The sequence below is a fragment of the Danio rerio genome, chromosome 12 (genome assembly GCF_049306965.1).
Source record: "Danio rerio strain Tuebingen ecotype United States chromosome 12, GRCz12tu, whole genome shotgun sequence".
Classification (NCBI taxonomy): domain Eukaryota; kingdom Metazoa; phylum Chordata; class Actinopteri; order Cypriniformes; family Danionidae; genus Danio; species Danio rerio.
The window spans coordinates 517,872-542,390 of record NC_133187.1 but is presented as its reverse complement, the minus strand read 5'-3'; the positions used below and the strand labels follow the sequence as shown (position 1 = coordinate 542,390).

At 36.4% G+C, this 24,519-nt stretch overlaps 1 protein-coding gene across 2 annotated transcripts in view; it reads left to right on the top strand.

Moving 5' to 3' along the window:
• The first annotated feature begins 202 nt into the window (after positions 1 to 202).
• Positions 203 to 24,519, top strand: part of glp2r (glucagon-like peptide 2 receptor) — a 36,787-nt gene continuing 12,470 nt past the window's right edge. The window contains exons 1-3 of one of the 2 annotated variants that reach the window (XM_009306359.5): positions 203 to 309; positions 14,390 to 14,471; positions 21,474 to 21,696. In XM_009306359.5, the coding sequence (XP_009304634.2) occupies positions 21,622 to 21,696 (75 nt within the window). In that variant the 5' untranslated portion in view covers positions 203 to 309; positions 14,390 to 14,471; positions 21,474 to 21,621. Of the gene's footprint in view, positions 310 to 14,389; positions 14,472 to 21,473; positions 21,697 to 24,519 lie in introns of those variants that run through there. The other variant, XM_073917968.1, reaches the window with a different exon arrangement.

Sequence of the window (24,519 nt, the reverse complement as noted above, 5' to 3'; positions counted from 1 at the left end):
ATGCTGAAGATTCGACCGACACGAACCTTAATCCATCAGAAGAGCATCCGGCCGTGGAGGATCAAACCTGTGTGAAACATTACTATTCAAACATGCATGTTTAGGACACCTGACTGTGTGTGTGTGTGTGTGTGTGTGCGTGTGTGTGTGTGTGTGTGTGTGTTCATCTGCCGCACCTGTGTGTTAATTAAACACCTGCTTCACTGCAAAAACTGCTTTCCTGCTCAGAGTTGTTGACTCGTCTCTAGTCCAAATATCTCAACATTCCTAAATCAAAAAGCATTTTTGGACAGGAAAGCAGGTCTGCTGGTAAGGAAAATAATGTAATTTCAAAGTGAAAAGTAGACTATATGTAAGAAAAAGAAAAACTATATATATTTGGCTCAATTCTCGATTGAAATAAAATTTTTTCCAAATAATAAGTTTAGATCTCTGAACAATTGGCTTCTTGTTCACATTGCATTGGTATTTCTTTTGGAATCAAGTAAATTGCAAATGCTTTGGCACGTGTTGACTGTTTACATGGACATCAGTATGGAATCTGAATAAGGCAATAGTATGATGAAGGTGTTGACATGAGCTGATTTCTGAATGTTCCTGTTTTACATCTTCTAGGGATAGAGCTAAAGTTGGTTTTATATTTGCACATTCAGACTTTCCTCTTAATAATAAAGTTTCATAAAAGTATTATTTGCAGACTCTAAATAGTGAAATCATATTAGCACAGTCAAATGAACAGTGTTGTTGTTGTTTTCAAGTTATACTGGCTTGCTAATTCCAATCGAATATTTAAAGTATCATGGTAAGCAACATAGAGACTTCTAAACGAATGAATGTGCGAAAATAAAACAGACTTTACCTCCATCTTCTAGAGAAGAGCGGGCCACTAATTAACACTTTTTGCTTTTAGCTAAATGATGAACAAGGTTATGGGGTTCAACAAACCCCTTTTTTTATCATCAAAACCGCATCCTCTCCTACAAATGAGCACAGGTTATATGATCGCCAGACCGATCTGTGCAGTACTGACAAAAGTGCCAGGAGTAAAACCTTTGCTATTTACCTCACCCGCGGGGCGAGCTGTAACAGACAGAGGGTTAGATGTAACACATGCTTACAAAGGTGGATTTCACACAATTAATGTAAATTCAGTTTACTTTAAAGGCGTGGTCCACTATGATGGCATGTTTTAAACTTTAGTTGATGTGTAATGTAGCCGTGTGTGAACATACACAACATCTCTGCATGTAAAACGCTCAAAGTTCAGTGGTGTCTGAGAAGAGCGAGCACGAGATGATTTGTTGATAAAGGCTGAAGGGCTCTCAGTACACTCAAACTCATGTAATTGAGTAGTTTTTTCTCAGGAATTGTAATTTATTAAGTAGTTTTGTAAATGTGTACTTTTACTCTCTCCTGAGTCCATGTTTACTGCAGTATCGGTACTGTTACTCCACTACTGTCCTTCAACCTGCACTCACTGCTTTACCTTATTTCGTCTATGGGGATTAGAATAATCAGTCCTGTGATTCCTGTCCAATCAGAGCTAAATCACATCCTAATGATCTACCTCAACACATGGGAGATTGATAATTGCAGAAAACTGTTTAGAAGCATTAAAAGTGTCTTAGAAGATGTGCAAAATCTTCACACGCATTGACCCAGAGACTGTTTGTCACTGATGAGAAGATGACAGATGTTTACTGTATGATGACTGAAATGGTCTTAAACACCCAGCAGGCACAAGATGTCCATATAATGTCAGATTGATGTTGTACCCTAGCATCATGGGCATGCTGCATTTTGTTCGGAAACAAACAAACGTCAACATCCAACCTACAATCAACCAAATATCAACGTGTGATGATGTCACAGCTTGGCATTGTGTGGACGTTACCACTATGACGTCTATCAGATGTTGGATTTCGTTTGCCACACCAGACAAATAAATATTAGTATTTGACGTTAGTATGATGTTGCTTTAAGATGTTGGCTCAATGTTGGATTTTGGTCACTTTAACAACCTAAAATCAACCAAATATCAACATCATTTGACGTCATTATTGGACATCAAATTAGCATTGTCCTTAGACGCTGGATTGACCTGTCACCTGACATCACAACCTAAATCTAACCTAATATTGTGTGCCTGCTGGGCAATCATCAAATGCACTACAGAATGTTACTTTTACACACACACATCCACAAATTTGATGTAAACACTTTTCACAGCATGATACTCACTACTCTTGAGTACTTTTGAAAGGTCTACCTTTTACTCAAACCGAGTATTATTTACACTTACTCTACTGCACTGCATTTTTAGGCAAGTATGCTGCTTTGTTCAGCACTTATTCCACCACTGCTGAATGTTTTGAGATTTGCACTCACAGTTCAGAGAATGTCCAGTCAAAATGAAGTGAGTTTTCCCTTAAAACAAGTAAAATAAACTAGTTTTTGCAGCAGATCATTGCAGATCCTTTAGTAAGCACCATACTGTATATAAGCACTAAATACATCACTACGTGTTCTGCAATATATTGCATATCTGCATATATTGAAATTAAAAGTGAAATAAAGTTTATTAAGGAGAAACTCGCTTCGTTTTGACTATAAAAATTATATATAAATATTTGTGCTTGTCTAAATGCTTCTTGATTTAAGATTTTTTATAGATTTGGACTAGAAACGAGACGAACCTCAGAGAAAGAAAATCACTTACTGCAGTGAAAATGTCTCTGAGCCCATACAGCACATCAGGGTCAACCGGGTCTTTATTTCACAGACACTCATTTAAGGGCTGAATAACTCATTTACGTTACACACACACACACACACACACACACACACACACACACACACACACACACGTACACACACACACACACACGTACACAAAAATCAAGCCAAAATGAAATATTTCTCCAAAAGCCTGTCGGGAAGTGTGTTTTACGCGGAGTAAATCCCCTGTGATTGAGGTTTTAGCACACAGTGAGTTGATGAGGGCTCGTCCTGCTGACCCAGAGTGTGTTTTCAGCCCCAATCCCTGAATAAAGACCAGGACAGAACAGCTCTATAACAGGATTCAGCATCGGCACACACACACACACACACACACACACACACACACACACACACACACACACTGCAGAATGATGCTTTTCTCACTCTGTCTTATGTCTTGTTTCTAGTCCAAATATCTCAATTCTTAAATCAAGAAGCATTTATGGATGAGTGTAAAATATAGACTTGTTTTCAGAAACAGTGAGTGAAAATGAAGAGAGTTTCTCCTTAATAATCTGCCGATGGGCTGAGTAAAATAATAATGTTTAAAGCAAAACCAGATTACCAGATAACCAGATTATTTTGCTTAAAATGAACACATATTTACAATTATTAGTGTGGTTCATCAAGTCTTTAAACTGTTGAAGTGTATTGATGGTTGTCTAAGACTTTATTTCACCTTTAACTCCAATATTAGTGCTGGCAGAACACATCCTGATGTCTGCTTAGTGTTTACTGCTCATGCTGCTTACTAATGCTGCTGCAGTCATACACTCATGTGATGAGGATGATGTGTGTGTGTGTGTGTCTGTGTCTGTCTATAGTCTCCCTATAGTGTGTGCCTGCTTGTGTGTGTGTGTGTGTGTGTGTGTGTGTGTGTGTCTCCATAGTGTGTGTGTGTGCACACGCGCTTGTGTATGTTTGTGTATCTGTGTGTGTGTGTGCGCGTGCATGCCTGTGTGTGTGTCTGGTTATGTGTGTGTCTGTGTGTTTGAAGGTGTTTCTCCAAAATGTGTGTGCATGTTAGTCATTTAGTGTTTGTGTGTCTCTGTTGTGTGTGTGTGTCCATAGTGCGTGTGTGTTTGCATGTGTGTGTCTTAGTGTATGTGTTTCTCCAAAATGTGTGTGCATTCAAATGTGTGTGCATTCATGTCTAAGTCTCTCCATAGTGTGTGTGTGTGTGTGTGTGTGTGTGTGTGTGTGTGTGTGTGTGTGTGTGTGTGTGTGTGTGTGTGTGCGCGCGCATGTGCGCCTGTCCGTTTTTTTGTGTGGCTCTGTATTCTGTGTGTGTGTGTGTCTGTGTGTGTTTGTATGTCTTAGTGTGTGTCTCCATAGTACATGTGTGCATGCGTGTGTGTGTCTGTTTGTATGTGTATGTATGTGTCCACAGAGTCTGTGTATGTGTCTCCAAAGTGTGTGTGCATATGTGTCTGTGTGTGTTTGTGTATCTCTAGTGTATGTCTGTGTGTCTCCATAGTGTGTGTCTGTTTATGTGTGTGTGTCTCTTAGTGTGTGTGTTTCCAAAATGCATGTGTATGCGAGTCTGTCAGTGTTTGTGTCTCTAGTCTGAGTGTGTGTGTGTGTGTGTGTGTGTGTGTGTGTGTGTCTGTCTGTCTGTGTGTTTGATGCGTTTGCATGGGTGTCTCTATAGTGTGTGCCAGCATGTGTTTTTGTGTGTCTACGTCTGTGTGTGTGCGTCTGTGTGTGTGTGTTATGAGTGGGCGGAGCAACCCGGCTGTCAATCAGCATCAGTCATCACGCATGTACCATTAAAGTGTGCTGAAGCAGCAGAGATTCAGACAAACACATGTCAGGTTAATGACTGGATCTGCACTCTCCACGCACACACACACACACACACACACACACACTGTAAATCATGGCTCCATTCAGCCGTCTGTTGTCAGCGGTGTTCTATTACAACAACAGGCCTCGGTGTTAATTGAAGTCTGTCCATTTGCAGTGTGCTTTCATTAATTACAGGAGCACTCTCTCTGATCACAGCTATGATGGACAGTACAGCCCTGTGCTTGAGCACACACACACACACACACACACACACTGTAAATCATGCCTCCATTCAGCCGTCTGTCTACAGTACAGCCCTGTGTTTGACCACTAACAACACACACACACACACACACACACACACACACACACACACACACACACACACACACACACACACACACACACACACGGCTACAGGTACATTTGAAGCCTTTTCTATTCATTTCCTTAAGCTGGGATGGTACACAACACATGTAGTCTATCGTCTACTGCCATCCTAAATCATTAATATTGTAAATAAATGCACACATGCGATTACATTGTATTTGGTTGCTTAGTGTTGATCTACTTATTGTAACTTTATTTTTGAACCACTCACAGAGTCGAGGTTTTCCAGCATGTTTGATATTAACCTCACACCAGCTCATCATAAACACAACTGAATGCATGTAAAACTCTGCATCAACATGTGCGCCGTCATTTACACTGAAACAGTAGGTTTGTGCTTTATTTTTCTGCAATTCCCAAGCAGACGGCAGTGAGAGGATGTCGGAGTTTAGGGCTGTGTGATGGTCTGCTTGTTTGTAGTGTTGTGCTGCCCCCTGTTGAACACCACCGCATCTGTTCCGACTGTATAGCCCCGTCTGAATGATCAAACATTGGCAATGCATTTTTGATAATTGAATAATTATAATCCATTAAGATCTGGAGGCTGAAGATCAGCTTGATATGTTTAAAAAGTAAGTAAATCAATAAAATCCCAGTGCTTTTGCAGCATACTGTAGTGAAGTACTTGAATCATCACTTCCTATGGTAACACAACAACTATAGTAACTGATCTGTTGAGGTGATTCTACAGTTGCTATGGTAATACAACAACTATAGTAACTGATCTGTTGAGGTGATTCTACAGTTGCTATGGTAACACAACAACTATAGTAACTGATCTGCTGTGGTGATTCTACAGTTGCTATGGTAACACAACAACTATAGTAACTGATCTGCTGTGGTGATTCTACAGTTGCTATGGTAACACAACAACTATAATAACTGATCTGCTGTGGTGATTCTACAGTTGCTATGGTAACGCAACAACTATAGTAACTGATCTGCTGTGGTGATTCTACGGTTGCTTTAGTAATGCAACAACTATAGTAATTGCTCCGTTGTGTTAATTCTACAGTTGCTATGGTAACACAACAACTATACAACAATTGTAATTGATATGCGGTGGTGAATCTACAGTTGCTGACATGTCCATAGAGGACAGAATAGGGAGGGTGGCAACTGCAACATCGGTTTCCCCCACAGTCCAAAAATTTGCGTTACAACTAAACTGGTTAGTGTGTATGGGTTCTGGGTTGCAGCTGAAAGGGCATCTGCTGTGTAAAACATATGCAGGAATAGTTGTCGGTTCATTCTGCTGTGGAATGTACTGTATTTGCATTATGTAGATGCTACTGATATTATCTTTTTGTAGATTTGTTCCCTGTACTGATCACTGGGTTGTGCTGTTTTACACACACTCACACATGCACTACCACACACCTGCTCACACATGGGGTAACCCAAATCTTGTTTTGCGTCGAAATGAGTGTTTTGCTTACCATGGCAGAGTATTTGAGTAGGGAAAAACTCTCTCTATTTTGACCCATTATTGTTTGAAAGCAAGACATTACTGTGTGGTTGTCTAGAAAAAGCTTCATAATTTAAGAATGTTTAGATATTTGGACTAGAATCAAGACAAAACCTCTCTAAGAAAAGCATTATTTAGCAGTCCAAGTCCAAAAATAAAAAGGTCTTCAATGAGAAGAAAGCCCAAAAGTGTGATGTAAATGCGGTGGTTTGTGGCCAAATGTGGTCATGAGAGCAGCAGTTCACAAAGTCTGTGATTCTGGACCCGGACCAACTGAAGACTCGCAGGATTGATCATGTTTACACAGAAGAAAACATAGCCGGCATTTTTGGACAGGATGGTGGATGTGTGTGTTGATTCTGACCCCGCGCTCCTCTGAATGCATATCAGTCACTATTGAGATAAAAATGCATGTGGAGGCATGATGGACCCAGAGCAGGCCATACAGCACATTTCTGCTTCAGACACTCTGCAAAAATGCTGTTCTTAGAGCTTTTATCTCATTTGCAGTAAAAATATCTAAGAATTCTTGAATCATGAAGCATTTTCTGGACAAGCAGAAAATATAGTTTTGTTTTCAGAAATATTGAGTCAAAATGAAGAGTTTTAGCTTAAAACAAGCAGAACAATCTTATTTAAAAAGCAAAAACTAGTAAAAGAAATCCTTATTTTTACTGTTTATTTTCGGCAGCTATGGTGCCAGAAAAATACGTAAAATAATGCTCACTAAATTACCCGTTACCATAAAATAACCAGAAATTAAAATTTAAGGAAATTTCTGTAATTTAACATCCATTATTTATATTTTTGTAATTTAACAGCCGTTATTTTTTGGTATATTTCTGCATTTTAACCACCGTTATTTTACAGTATATTTCTGCAATTTAATGGCCGTTATTTTACGGTATATTTCTGCAATTTAATGGCCGTTATTTTACGGTATATTTCTGCAATTTAACTTCCGTTATTTTACGGTATATTTCTGCAATTTAACTTCCGTTATTTTACGGTATATTTCTGCAATTTAACGGCTGTTTTTTTTTTTTTTTTTTTTTTTTTTTTTTTTTACGAAATAAAACATTAAATTGTGGATCTCTTTACAGTGTATACAAAAACTCCATTTGCAGATTATTTTGCTTTAGAAAAGGCTTTTTGATTTAGATTTTTTTTTAAATTTCAGATATTTAGAAACAAGTCAAAAATTCTAAATAAGAACAATACTTTTTAAAGTGTACACTAGGTATCAAACTGGATACCTGGAGGGCCACAGCTCTGCACAGTTTTGCTCCAACCCTAATCAAACACAGATAATCAACTAATCAAGGTGTACAAGCCTACGGCTGTTTCTCAACATGTATTCTTCAATGCAAGTCCGTTCTCTTTGTTCTTGGAATTGAGAAACAGCCTACTAGAGAATATAAAGCAGGTGTGAGTTAGAGGCGGTTAAAGCTAAACTGTGCCGAGCTGTGGCCCTCTAGGAATTGAGCCTGAGACCAATGATGTAAACACTAATGCCGTTTTAGGGAGTTTTAAACAGTACCAAAGCTCTTAAAGTCAGGTTTTCAGCACTTACTCAGCATTATTTAGGCATGGATCAGCAAGTTTTACATTCCAACATGTTTAACACATGGAGTATTTGCTGTTTATTTTAGAGGATTAACATTAGATGATCATTTGTTTAATTTTTTAGCTAGTGTGTGTTTGTGTGAGCATTCAGGATGATGAAGTAGGAGAATTACTGCATAAGTCACAGCAGAATGAAGGGTTTATCTTGACACTACATGCTTCTTCTGGAAATATTTGTTCGTCCTGCATGGAAAAGGTCAGAGCTCTGTGTATAACACTGTCAGAATTCTGCTTATCGGTTTGGTTCTCAACATTACGCCTCATGTTTAGTCCGAGAGCAAATTCTACTGAAGGAGTTGAGCATTTACTTTCACACATGCTTGTTAGTAACTGAGATATAAACATTATTTTTGACTCCAGCAGGTCAGCCTCATTCTGTGTAGATCTTCTCTTTATTAAAGGGTTTTCATGAGGCGTGGTCAGTCGGCCGTATTGGAAAGCAGAATGTAAACTGAATCTAATGGAGTTCACTTATTCAGCACATCATTGAACATGTTTAAATGGGAGGAGCTACCATATGCCCCACCCTCTCTTCACATTTCAGATTACGTCAAGCAACCAATACAGAAATGCCCATTTCAAAGCACCTGTAGTCCATAAACTGTGCAATCCATGCTATTGTTGACATTTGAGCATCAGAAAACTGAATAAGTCAAGTGCAAACCCACAGAGATGGAGCAGACGGTGAGGGATGTTGTATATGTGTGGACAGAGTCAGTCAGGACTGTGTTTTATCCACAGAGTCTCTGCTTTCTCTCAGGCTATTCATGGCTTTATAAAAATACATACAGCACACTGTACAGAATCGATCACACGCTGAACAAACAGTCATTTGCTGGAGTTCATTTAGCAGATATAGGAGCCTGAAGGCGCTTTGTGGCAGCTTATGTTGGGTTTTGTCCACTGTTTTTATTTCAGTGAGAAGAAACTAGCGAAGAGCGTCTTTTTGCGTTTCATTTGTGTACATTTGTGTCAGAGTAATTTGTGGACGTTTAGACGAGGAATCGAAATCAGCAGATGGTGCTCGAGCATCTGAACATGAGCAAACTTCTTCATGTTCTGAGCTTTAATGCCAGATTAACTGCTAGCGTCACAGCAATATCCAAATATGCTAAATTAAAAGTCTGCTACAAAGAATACACTGAAAAAATATAATGTGTGATATAATATTGTTAAATTAACAGCTTTCTATATTTTGTGTTTGTAAGTACTTGCAGTGATGGCTCGTGTGATTTACCATGATTTCAGTTTCCATTAGAGTTGTGCTGTATTTCGCAGTAAATCACTGGCAGCACTGGTTCCAGCAATTCACAGTAATTTTACAGTAAACACCGTTTTCGGTTTAATGGTTGTGCTGTAATTGTACAGTAAAGTACTGGCAGCACTGGTTCCAGCATGTTTTGCTTTCCATAATTTTAGTTTTGCCACCATATTTCCATTTTATTGTAAAATTACAGCATGATTGTAAAGTGCGGTTAAACGGTAAAGTACTGTGAATTTTACAGGCATAATCACTCTTTTATGGTTATGCTGTAATTTTACAGTAAGGTACTGGCAACAATGGTTCCAGCAATTCACCATATTTTACAGTTTTGCCACCATATTTCATTTTTTCAGTAATGCTGTAGTTTCACTGTAAAATACAGTAAAAATGGTAAAGTAAATTTCACAGTAAGTACTGTTTTCAGTTTAATAGTTTTCATGGTGCTGTAATTTTACATTAATGTACTGTAAACAGTGATTCCAGCAATTTACTGTAATTCTACACTGAGCATTTTTTGTTTAACAGATGTGCTGTAAATTTACAGTAAAATACTGGCAGCAATTTACCATAATTTTACAGTTTTGTTACCATATTTCATTTTACAGTAATACTTTAATTTTTACAATAAAATGTGGTAAAAATGGTACTATTTTACAGTAAACACTGTTTTTGGTTTAATGGTTTTAATGGTGCTGTAATTTTACAGTAAAATACTGGCAGCACTGGTTCCAGCATGTTTTGTTCCATATTTTTGTTTTGCCACCATATTTCCATTTTTACAGTAATGCTGTATTTTAGAGTTAAGTGTGGTAAAAACGATAAAGTACTGTAAATTTTAAAGTATGATTACTGTTTTTGTTTTATGGTTGTGATGTAATTTTACAGTAAGGTACTGGCAACAATGGTTCCAGCAATTTACCATATTTTACAGTTTTGCCACCATATTTCAGTTTTTCAGTAATGCTGTAATTTCACTGTCAAATACAGTAAAAATGGTAAAGTAAATTTCACAGTAAGTACTGTTTTCAGTTTAAAGGTTTTAATGGTGCTGTAATTTTACAATAATGTACTGTAAATAATGGTTCCAGCAATTTACTGTAATTCTACACTGAGCATTTTTGTTTAATGAATGTGCTGTAAATTTACAGTAAAATTCTGGCAGCAATTTACCATAATTTTACTGTTTTGTCACCATACTTTCATTTTATTGTAATTTTACAGTTTAGTAAAAACCAGTGCTGCATTTTAAGCTTCATTTGAACAGATTTAGTTTAGAGAACTTCAGACAGTTTTCATGAGGCTTCGTCCAGTTTCGTCTTGACATTGGGTTTCATCATTCTGCAGAAGTGTGAGAATTAATGAAGCGGACTTATCTGCGCGCAGTGTTTAGATGAGCTTAGTACGGCTGTGAGACTGTCTAAACATAAAATCCATCACCCAAAGAAATGCAGTGTTTCCATGAACACTCCCTCTTCCAAGAACTCATTTTTCCTTAATTCATCATTTCCGCTGCAGCAGCAGCAGCGCCGTGGCCTCCAGCAGTGTCCGCCGTCACAAACCCAATATGTGGATGGAGAAGTGTGTGTGTGTGTGTGTGTGTGTGTGTGTGAGTGGGCCCCGGGGACCGGAGGGCATGTCCTTGTAACGGGATTACTGGAGGTGAGAGGAGTGTCAGTGGCGGATAATTCCTTATGAAAGCTTCACACGTTTCCCTCCGACACACACATTATCATCATCATCATCATCATCATCTGTCCTTCATCCACACAGTCAGCCCGAGGAGAAGCTTACGATGAAGCCTACACTTTAAACAGAAGAAAAAAGAAAACCCTTAAAGAGATTTTCCTTAAACTACAGAAAACAACATTTTCATTTTTCATTTTTTCAGAAGGCATTTTTTACCCATTCATAGTTTTAATGAATTAAATCTGCAAATCCACATTATAATTATTGTACAGATGCATTAATTATTCTGAAGTCTAAATTTTCTCTCAGGCCCTTTACGTTTCACATTTGCGTCATGGCTCTGACATTAGCGCATGTGTTTACCGCGGTATCCAGGTAATGACTCTGGAGGAGACGTCACTGTTTCTCAAGAAGGCGTCGCTGTAGATTTACTAGCAGAACTTCACAGAGCGCAGTTTGGCGAGCTGAAGAGGGGCTTTGAACGCTGCATAAAGCAGAACATAAAGAGATGCGCATGATTCATCAGCTGAACACACACTCAGACAGGCCGGGATTATGTAGAGGCATTCCAGGCATGTGGCTATGCTCAGGGCCAGATACAGAGAGGAGACGTCAAGAATGGAATAATTGACCACGGGCTGTTGGGTTATTAGGAAATAATGCACACCTAAGGGGGTCATAAGGTGAAGCAGAGTATGCATTATTTTCTAATAATTCTGTGGACTTAAGTCAGTTTGAAACACCCATGGAACACATTTGAAACACACCTGGAACATTCTAAACACACACAGAACATATTTAAAACACACACGGAGCACATTCAAAACATGGAACACATTTGGAACACACTTAGAACAAGTTCTAAACACGCATGGAGCACATTTAAAACACATGGAACATATGTTAAACACTTTCTAAACACACATAGAACACTTAAAACACATGGAACACATTCGAAACATGGAACAATGTATAAACCTATATGGAACGTTCTAAACACACACAGAACACATTCAAAGCACATGGAACACATTCATGGAACACATTTGGAACACAATTTAAACACATTCAAAACACACATGGAACAAATTCCAAACATATATGGAACATTCTAAACACACAGAACAGAACATTTTAAACACATGGAACACATTTAAAACACTCATGGAGCACATTCGAAACACACATGGAGCACATTTGAAACGCATGGAACACATTCAAAACACGCATGAAACATTCAAAACACGCATGGAACACATTCGAAACAACCTTAAACACATTCGAAACACATGGAACACATTCAAAACACAAAGAGTACATTTAAAACACATGGAATACCTTCAATATACACATGGAACACATTCAAAACACACGAGAAGCACATTTAAAACACACATGGAACACATTCAAAACACAAAGAGTACATTTAAAACACATGGAATACCTTCAATATACACATGGAACACATTCAAAACACACGAGAAGTACATTTAAAACACACATGGAACACATTCAAAACACACACATTCAAAACACACACAACACGTTCAAAAATAAATGTAACAATTTGAAACACACGTGGAAAACATTTGGAACACACAAGAAATGTGATTTTGAAAGCTTTACATGTGAAATCTAAAATCTAAATCTCCTTGACATGAAATTCCCCCAAAATGAGATGTTTCACGCGTGATTTTTAATGTGCTGCTCATGTTCTTCTGTAAAGGATTTCCTCGAATACTCTGGTGGTGAGCACTGCTTTTATATAACATCTCTCCTTGTCTGACTGCGGTAAATCCATCTTCTTCTGGATAACTGCGGAAATGCAGTAATGGGTTTTTTGTTTTGCCACTGGAGTAAATGGGAACACAGTAATGACGTTTGCTCCAGCCTCCCATTGGTCTCTATAGGGGTTTTACCCAGTTATACAGTAATGTGAAAAGCCTCCTGCGGGTGAATGAAGACTTCAACAGACAAGGCTTACAATCTTATTCCTGGCCCCCAAAAATAATCATATTGATTTTGTTTTAAGAATACAAAACTGTGCAAGATCAGTTTGTGTAAGAGTATCATTGTTTCAAGGTTATTTATCTTTTGTTTTAAGGAAACTCTCTTCATTTTTGCATTTTTTTGCAGTGTGAGATGGTGTTATTATTTCCTCCTCCAGATGAATCAGGGAATTGTGTTCTAGCTGAATCCAGAGAAGCATGATGGGCTGGCGATGGAGGATCTTGAGTGTGTGTGTGTGTGTGTGTGTGTGTGTGTTGACCGAGGACGGACTGGATGTTCAGCAGTGTGTTTGTTTTTCCTGCTAGTATTGCACATATACGGTGGTCCGTCTGCCGGGGGCCTTAGACGCTTTCACTGAGCCGAGAATGTAAACACACGAGCCAGACACGAGCGCAGAGATCCAGAGGAGAACCACGGCTGCGGGACACTAGACCTGCACCATAATACACTGCAAATAATGCCGTTCTTGGACTTTCTCTTGTTTCTAGTCCAAATATCTAAGAGTTTAAAAATTAATTAAGAAACATTTTTTAGACAAGCAAAAATTATTATCTTTCAATAATTAGGGGTCAAAATTAAGTGAGTTTCTCCCCTTTGTCAAAGCATAAGCAGCATTTTTTGCTCAGCCCATTGGGAGATTATTTAGCTTGTTTTAATCACCACAACATAATAATCACTATGGTTGCTGTGTTACCATAGCAACTGTCCAATCACCACAACAGATCGATCATTATTGCTGTTACCATAGCAACTGTAGAATCACCAAAACAAATCAATTACTATGGTGCACTATAGTCACCACAGCGGATCAATTACTGTAGTCATGTTACCATAGCAACTGCAGAACCACCACAACAGATTAATCACTGCAGTTGTGTTACCATAGCAACTGTAGAATCACCATGACAGATCAATCACTATTGTTGTTGTTACCATATCAACTGTACAATCGCCACAACAGATCAATCACTATAGTTGTTACCATAGAAACTTCTTTGTTACCTGCAACTGTTTATTTGCAAGAGTTGATTGTTTGAATATTGATTGTTCGTATTTCGATATTAATTTTAGTTCTGTTATTTTAAAATATGTCTTATATAATTTTATTTCTCTATAATAACTCCAGTTCTCGCTGTCATTGACCAGTTTTGTTTGACTATAAAATGACACAATTTGTGATTTGTGATTATTATAAAATAATAAACTGTATATACAACAACATTAACATCATTTCATGTTAAACTAAATAACTAACTGCCATTTTCAAAGTGAAGCTCGACTTTTGAGAAATTCATTCAATAAAATGTATTTTTAGTAAATTGATGTGTCCTGCAGCACTAATGGAAGCACACAGATCTTTCTATTGTCGTCCGCAGGTATTCACAAACCTTCCAAGAAGAGCCAAATATAGTTCTGCATCTGATAAGCAGCAGTAAAGCTGGTCACGTCATCACTGTGGTATTATACACACACACACACACTCACACACTCACACACACAGACAGTTAACATTAGATCACTCGCATACAGTAAAGGGTCTTCAGAAAGCGTCTGCTCTCAGTTCACCTGCAGCTGAAGATGAAACAACTCAACACAAACCTACTCTTTGCTAATTATTTACGCATCTATCATCGGCGCGTTTACATTTCGCAGATAGCACCTGTCCAGAGCGCCAAACACACTTTAACCCATTTACAGCCGCACATAAACAGTTTAAGATCAGATTCTCCAACAGAGGCCTGTGTTTACCACAGCAGCAGGAGGAAGAGGAACAGCACCGGTGTGGGGCTGAACACAGTACAATCACTACAGTTAATACTATTATTATTATTATTATTATTATTATGGTATTATTGTAAAAATATATAATTATTAGTATTATTGTTGTTGTTGTTGTTGTTATTATTATTATTATTATTTTATTTTTTTTTCAATTTCTAGATTGTTGTTGTTGTTATTATTATTATTATTGTATTTATCATTATTTTATATTGTTCATTGTAAAAATAATGAATTATTATTATTATTATTATTATTGTTGTAAAAAATTTAATTATTATTATTATTATTATTATTACTATTATTATTTTACATTATTATTATTATTATTATTATTATTATGTTGTTATTGTAAAAATATAATAATAATAATAATAATAATAATAATTAAGTATTATTATCATTATCATTATTGTATTTATTACTATTTTATTATTTGTTCATTGTAAAATAATGAAATTATTATTATTATTATTATTATTATTATTATTATTATTGTAAAAATTATTTTATTATTAATATTGTTATATTTACAATTGTTATTATTACTATTATAATTTTACATTATTAGTATTATTATTGTTGTTGTTGTAAAAATAGAATAATTATTATTATTGTTATATTTTTAATTATTTTTATTATTACTATATTAATATTTTACATTATTGTTGTTATTATTATTATTATTATTATTGTTGTTGTTATTATTATTGCATTTATTATTGTTTTTATTATTTGTTTATTGTTAAAATTCTCGATTATTTATTGTTGTTGTTGTTTTAATTATTATTATTATTATTATTAGTAGTAGTAGTAGTAGTAGTTTGTTTTGTTATAATTTTAAAAATCTTTAATATTATTATTGTTGCTCTTCTTCTTCAACTTCTTCTCATTATTGCATTTATTACGATTTTTATTATTGCTAAAAATTATTAATAAATACTTTATAAATAACCAAACTACTACTACTACTACTTTTACTACTAATAATAATAAAGAAAAATAATAATAATAATAATAATAATAATAATGATTATAATAATAATATAATTCATGAAAATATCATTTAAATAATTTCAGGTTCTACACAGCACTTTTAAATCATGGTTCTTTATGCAAATGTATGAAAGTTCTCTATCTAGCAGCAGAAAGAGTTACAAGCTGAAAAATCCCAACTCTGTGCAATCATAAGAGTGTTGAGTGTGCAGTAAACTAAAGATGAGGTACACTGCAGAAATACAGCAATATTAATAATATACAGCAGAAGACAAAGAGAGCAAAACAGCAGACGTAAACTAGACTCAGACGAACATTATAACAGTTTAACATCTGCATTAATGAAGGTTTAATGTTTATTAGCAGAGTAAAGAAGACGAGAAATGATTCTGTCATCTCCACTGACACTGTTGATAAAACAGCAGAAAGAGAAACCTGAAATCCACACAGCAGAGAGAGAACTGTGAATCACACAGTTATTACACACCACTGCTTTACACTGAATGATTTTACTATTATTATTATTATTTACTTATTTATTTAAGCAGGAAGGTCCAACACAGTAAAGTCATAGTAACCACCCCAAATATCCCCGCAGTTGTACAGTAACAACCCAGATCACTCGAGCGACCACTCAGAATGACCCAATCTTTAATACCTTTTAAAAATAAAAGTATTCAAAACAAGTCAAGTTTACTGTTTTGATTTATCTAAAATACTAGAATATGAATAAACATTAAAACAAACCATGTTTGTTTTAGTAAACCGTTGTAAAAAAACGTGATTTTAGCACAATCTTAGTAATGCGCTGAAATCTGTCTACATGGTAAAAATCCTGCAAGCACTCAGAATACCTTAGCAACACCCTAGCAAACACCTTTAATACCATTAGATAACGCATAACAAATCCATACCAACCACCGCAAATATAACAATATAAAGTTGAGGTGAAGCGTTTGTTCTAAAAGGGACCGTTCTCGCAAAAATTAAAATCCATCTACTCCATTACTTGTCCCAAACCTTTATGAGTTTCTTTCCTCAGGTGAGCACTAAAGCAGATATTTTGAAGAATGCTAAAAAACCAGTAACCACTGACTTCCATTTGTTTTTCCTACTATGGATGTCAATGGTTACCGGTTTTCATCTTCTTCAAAATATCTGCTTTTGTGTTTAACTGAAGAATGAAACTCAAAAAGATTTGAAATAAGTAAAGGATGAGTAAGAATTGGAATTGTTGGGCGAACTGTCCCCTTTAATGTTGAGAAAACGTTGAGAGGACGTTCCCTATCAGCTGGTAAATGTGAGGCGCTAATATGAAGCAGTGTGACGTGTGTTTGTGTGTTTAACAGTTCTCACTGTTCACTAATGCTGTCATTAATCTCAGTAATCTGAACTCAACACACATCCACATGTGCACAGCGGCCCGCATCACGTCCTGATGGGAAATAAAAGAGCTGCGAAAAAAACAGGAAAAATTACTCGCAAGGTCATGTGGAATCCAGAGCGAGAGATTTATGCTGGCTTTTAGGTGCTTCCCGTCGCTCCGACTCTTCACAGAGTAAACGCTGGAAACTCATTCACTGAGCGCTCAGATCTTATACACACCACCAGTCCAGTGTGTGGAAACACTGTCGATTTTAAAGGGATAGTTCATCCAGAAAATGTACATTTACTCACTCTTCACTCCTCCTTTTAAACCTTTGAGTTTCTTTCATCTGTTGAACACAAAAGAGGATATTTTGATGAATGCTGAAAACTGGTAACCATTGACTTCCATGTGTTTTTCCTAGTATGGAGGTCAGTGGTTACAGGTTTTCATCATTCATCGAAGTATCTTCTTCTGTGTTCAATAGATGAAAGAAACTCAAATGTTTAAAAGAAGTAAAGGGAGAGTAAATGACGACAGGATCAGACTGTTTCTGGGTGAACTGTGCCTTTAATGTCTTCCAGAAGCCAACTCTGCTCACAGACACTGCATGTATTTGAGTGATGCTACTTTACAATAATAATAATGGATCAGTTTCCCAAAGGTGTGTGTGTTTGTTTGAGTGCATGTGTGTGTGTGTGCATGGTCTGTGTGCATGGGCCTATGTTTGTGTGTATATTTGTGTTTGTGTATGCACCTGTGTGTGTGTATATTTGTTTTTACGTGTGTGTGTGTGTGTGTGTGTATATACAGTATGCATGCGTGTATATATTTGTATGTTGTGTATGTTTATGCAAGTTTGTGGATGTGTGTACATGTGTGTGTCTGTGTGCATGTCTGTCTGTATGTGTATGTATTTTTGTGTATATATATATGTGTGTGTGTGTGTGTGTGTGTGTGTGTGTGTGTGTGTGTGCGTGTGTGTGCGCATGTCTGTGTGTGCTGGTATGGATATATGTTTGTGTGCATGCGTGTGTGCGTGTGCGTGTGTGCGTGTGCGTGCGTGTGTGTGTGTGTGTGTGTGTGCGTGTGTGTGTGTGTGTGTGTGTGCGTGTGTGTGCGCGTGTGTGTGTGTGTTGATCCTCTGTCTTCAGTGTATCTGCAGCTCTTCTTGACCCTGTGTGAGAGATCATGAGAACACACTTCAGCTTCAGACTGTCCGACTGCAGGAGTTCAGTCTGTTTACATCTGCAGACGTGGAGAAACGCACACAGCAGCTCATTTACACACACACACACACACACACACACACACACCAGGAGAGAGGTTTATATTGCAGAGTCAGTCTTTCAGCGCTCTTCATCTTCAGCAGTATCGTCATAATAATGTCTCAACAGCTTGTAAATCACAGACTTCATTATGAATCGTCAAGTTCTCCTGATTATCTGCTGAAGCTTTGATATACTTCATATAGCTTTTGATATACTGTATATTTTCAATTTTCAACTACTGAGCTAATTAACACGTTATTTATCTGAGTATTTGATGCTGCTATGAACACCAATGCAAATAAAATGACTTAAAAACACTCTTACCTACTCCCTGGGCCATATATTGAAGTTGATATTTAGCCTCACCATATTAGAGTCTGTTAACATCCTTATAAGAGGCGAGCTGTTACATCAACCCCCAATCTGGAGGACCAGAACACACACATACACTGTGGCCAGTGTAGTTGATCAGTTCCCCTATAGTGCATGTGTTTGGACTGTGGGGGAAACCGGAGCACCCGGAGGAAACCCACGCCAACACGGGGAGAACATGCAAACTCCACACAGAAACACCAACTGACCCAGCCGAGACTCAAACCAGAGACCTTCTTGCTGTAAGGCAACTATACTAACCACTGCGCCACCATATTGCCTTAAAACATTGTAAAAGGTTAAATAATCAGCATATGGAAGTGCCTTCAATATCAGTATTGGTGAATGTCTACATATATTTGACCTTTATATTCCATTAATGTGCATTCTGTGTTCTTCATTCAGATTAATTAGTCATTAATGTTGATATTTAAATATCTGCATGATGCACGTCTCGTTTAGAAGTTTGAGCTCTATTAGATGTGTAAGTTTGTGGATGTTCAATGCAATTATTTTCCATTTTGTTAATGTATGATGATCGACGTTCCTGAATGGCGCTTTAATTGGCGTACAGAGTTAAAAGCTGCTAATGATGCATTATGGCAGGTAACGAGTGAAGGATTTACGTCTGCTGCTCGTACAGTGAGAGGAAAAGACGTCTGCTGTTATTTATTAGCTTTATTTGATGAATGGCTGGTGCTGTGTTCCTCATAATAACACTAATTTATGGAGACAGAAACGCATTCGCTGCCTGTGACTGACAGCTTTGTGTCTTTTAAATTAGCAGACGAACAAATGCTCTTATCATCATTAATCATGTTTAACATGGCGTACCACATGAGGGAAGCAGACCTATTGAGTGCTTTTTGTTTACTCTAGTTTCTGGACTTCTGGAGTTTTAAATCGAAATAGTTTTAAGAATCAATGCAAAAAATATGCAGAAATATTGAGTGAAAATGAAGAGTTTTTCATTAAAACAAGCAAAATAATCTGACAATGAGGAGTGTTACATTGATTTTGCTTTAAAATAAGAGATTTCATTCAATTATTTAGTGAAAATAAGATATAAAAATCCAGTAATATGATAAATATGTGCATTTAAATTACCCGTGCTTCTGGCATACTTTGTCTACTGTGTGTTTCTTTTGGGATTTCTCTGTTGTGTTTTCTCTCTGTCATTGCATTCTTCATCTTTTTTCTGTGTTTCTCTGTCATCTGTGTCTTTATTGTCCCTCTCTGTCTTCACTATTTCCTCTGTTTTGTCTGTTTCAGTTAATGTGTGCTGTGAGTGTTTTCACTGCTTTGGTTATTGTGTTTTCTCTGTGTAATCTCTTTGTTTTGTTTGTGACTCAGTGACTGTGCTGTGAGTGTTTTCTCTGTGTGTTCTCTGTCTCTATGTGACTGTGCATTGTGCTTTCTGTTTTCTCTGTTTCGGTGACTGTGCTGTGAGTGTTTTCTCCTTGTTTTCTCCGTGTGTTTTCTGTGTTTCAGATACTGTTCTCTGTGTATTTTTTTGTGTATTCTGTGCTTTCTCTGTGTTTTGTCTGTGCTTCGGTGACTGTGCTGTGAGTTTAATCTGTGTTCTCTGCGTTTTGCCTGTGTTTTGTCTGCGTTTCAGTGACTCTGCTGTGAGTTTATTCTCTGTGCTTTCTCTGTGTTTTCTCTGTGCTTTGGTGACTGTGCACTGAAAGTGTTTTCTTTGTGTGTTCTCAGTGCTTTCTCTGTGTTTTCTCAGTGCTTTCTCTGTGTTTTCTCTGTGCTTTCTCTGTGTTTTGTCTGCGTTTCAGTGACTCTGCTGTGAGTTTATTCTCAGTGCTTTCTCTGTGTTTTCTCAGTGCTTTCTCTGTGTTTTCTCTGTGCTTTCTCTGTGTGTTCTCTGTGTTTTGGTGACTGTGCACTGAAAGTGTGTTCTCTGTGTGTTCTTTGTACTTTCTCTGTGCTTTCTCCATGTTTTGTTTGTGTTTCAGTGACTGTGCTGTGAGTTTATTCTCTGTGTTTTCTCTGTGCTTTCTCATTGTTTTGGTGACTGTGTGTTCTCTGTGCTTTCTCCATGTTTTGTTTGTTTCAGTGACTGTGCTGTGAGTTTATTCTCTGTGTGTTCGCTGTGCTTTCTCCATGTTTTGTCTGTGTTTCAGTGACTGTGCTCTGAGTTTATTCTCTGTGTATTCTGTGTATTCTCTGTGTTTCAGTGACTGTGCTGTGAGTGTATTCTCTGTGTTTTCTCTGTGTTTCAGTGACTGTGCTGCGAGTGTATTCTCTGTGTATTTTTTGTTTTCTCTGAGTATTCTCAGTTTTCTCTGTGCTTTCTCTGTGTTTTGTCTGTGTTTTGGTGACTGTGCACTGTAAGTGTTCTCTGTGTTTCAGTGACTGTGCAGTGAGTGTATTCTCTGTGTCATCTCTGTGCTTTCTGTGTTTTGTCTGTTTCGGTGACTGTGCACTGTAAGTGTTCTCTGTGTTTCAGTGACTGCACTGTGAGTATTCTCTGTTTTCTCTGTGTATTCTCTGTGTATTCTGTTTTCTCTGTGCTTTCTCTGTGTATTTTGTTTTCTGTTTTCTCTGTGCTTTCTCTCTGTTTCGGTGACTGTGCACTGTAAGTGTCCTCTGTTTCAGTGACTGCGCTGCGAGTGTATTCTGTGTTCCCTCTCTGTGTGTTCTCGGTGTTTTGTGCGCTGTGAGTGTTCGAGTGTGTGTCTGGGAGGGTCATCAGTGAACTGCGCAGCTCTGATCATTCCCAGCAGCAGCAGTACAGCAGTGAACACAGTGCGGATCTGCTGTGCTTCCGTGTGTTTCTGCATGATGAGGGATGTTTGCTGAACACTGAGCCATGCTGACGGAGCTGCAGATGGGCCGGAGACGCTCCTCTGCACCGCTTCTGCTTCTGTTTCTGTGCTGCACTCCGGTAAGAGCAGATCCTCCAGATACACGTTCACAGCTTCACTGATCTACACTTTGAGAAACTTTAAATGACAGATTAACTTGCAGATAACAATGAGGATGAGGTTTCACTCGTGCTTTTTCAACAGGGGGAAATAAATGAGCAAATCAGATTATTCGCAAAACTAAAATAGTATTGCAATCAATCCAAACTTATTTTCTCCAGTGTATATATGTAGTAAACATTTGAAGTGGTTAAAATGTTATTAAACAACACCCACTGTTGTTTTAAAACAAATTTGAAAACTCTGATACACTTTAAATGTTGTCTATGGTGTATACATATATTAATAATACTGGAGACAGTGCTATTTTACAGTCATTTAAGCTCAACATATCAATTCATAGTTTTGTTTTTTATTCAGCATGCTATATATATATATATATATATATATATATATATATATATATATATATATATATATATATATATATATATATATATATATATATTTATATATATATATATATATATATATATATATATATATATATATATATATATATATATATATATATATATTTGTTTATTTATTTAAATACTATTTTGGTCATTTAAATTCAAAGTATTAGTTTTGTTTATTTTTTTTTAATTCAGCATGTTTTTTTTTTCTATATAGCATTAACTTTGCAGAACCTCTCTTTATATTGTGGAATTTTCTAGTAATTTCTAAGTGAAAGTTATTTTAAAGTAAATTCTATCATTGTTTTTTCAGTATAAATGTTCATTGGTAGAAAAAAAACTAATTAGAAGTGCACTGTAAATTAATAAAACAAAAAGTCATGACAGAAGCAACAAGTAGCACAATATTATCATGCAAAATCTGCAATAATTTTACTTGCAACTTTTTTCACAGTCACAATCAAACTCATTTAATATTATTTTATGTTATCATGTTCAATCTCTCTCTGTCAGCGTGTTGAATCTCTGGAGATCAGGCGGAGCTGTGTTGCGTAATATTCTCCAGACATGATCATCTGAATATGATTTATGACACAGTCTGAGCGCCGCTGAACATTTATGACGTGATTAAACATTTACGAGCACTGTAACACATGGTAAAGGTGAAGCGGAACTCCATCAAAACATGCTGATTTCTGCATAATCTGACAGCAGTAACGCAGTCATGCACTGTAAAAATACATGTCAATTAGCAGATTTCTTTATTTTGTGATCATGTTTTTATTTCTGAATTGCATTATGGGATCTTGATGTTTTCTTCAATAATTTTTAACCTTGAAAATTGTGAAAGTGATTTTCTGATCATTTTTAACAGTGTGCAGTGCTATGTCGTCTGTGTTGGTGTTGTATATTATGCTACAGAAACCTTATAATAAACTGCAGCACATTTCCTGTTATTTTACACATTTATTTCTCTGGATATTATTTCTCATACATTATATTATATTTTATAATGACTAAAATGTCAACAAAATTCACTTTGTTAAACTGTAAAGATTTTCAACATCAGCAGTAGACAGAGCAGAGATCAACATCCCATAATGAAAAAGTGTTACGCCTTTAAACGTCCCTTTATGCTGAATACTAGTGAGGAATATCTAGTCAAATATGATGTGCTTTCATCATGACAAAGACTAAATTAATTAGCTATCAGAGATGATGTACATAAACGATCATGTTTAAATGTGTATAAGTCTTCAGCTTTAATATGGAGATGAATGTGGACTTAACGAATGTAAAAAGACACTTTCACAACTTTCTCAAGTGTGTCAAACGTCACATGGACGACGGCTTTATGCAATGATTCAGATTTCAGCAGATTCACAGAGCAGAAATCATCATAACCCTCCCCGTCTGTGCATAATCCATATTTCTAGCATTGTTAACATTGAGGTGAAAGTTACTGAACATGTCAAATTTAATCTAAATAAAAGTGCATCATTTACATGAATATTATTATAACTCTGAATGCTTGGATCCAATATGAAAATAATTAATAGTGACACTTTATGAATCATTCTATTGTAAAGTACTTGAATTCATCTGTTGTGGTGATTATACAGTTGCTATGGTAACACAGCAACTATAGTAATTGATCTGCTGTGGTGATTCTACTGTTGCTACAGTAACACAGCAACTATAGTAATTAATCTGTTGCTGTGATTCTACAGTTGCTACTGTAACACTGTAACATAGTAACTGATCTGTTGTGGTGATTCTACAGTTGTTACGAACCGAAGGAAAATGAAAATAAATTCTAGTATTAAATGTATATATGATGAAGTATAGTAATTACAAATGAATTTTAAATAAGGCATCTTATTTTGGTGACTCCAAATAATCTAAATAAATGGACAAAAGTGATATTATACACATAGTGAGCATATAAAGAGTGAAAATATGCAAAATAATGTTCATCATCATTCACTGTAACAGATATATTTATGTCACAAATAAACAACACACTTATTCTGAGCTGAACATAGTTAAAAAAAAGTATCAAATAATAAGTGACGATATTAAATGGGATTCTGTGAAATTATGAAAACTTGCGTGTAAAATCTAGTGGCAGATAACAAAAAAGTCAGTATTTTGGTCACACTGTGATCTGTAAATAGAGTCTTTTAATATACCAAAAAAATTATTGATCTAAATATGACTTTTGTAGAGACAAATGAACAATTGTTATTATCAAGTTAAACTGGACACACTTTAAAGCATTGAGAACAGCAGGTATTTTATTGTCTTGATGCTTTAAAACTCCTTTCATCTTTGACCCGTATAATTATCACTATCCAGATTCTCCATTTTCGACATAAATCTTCA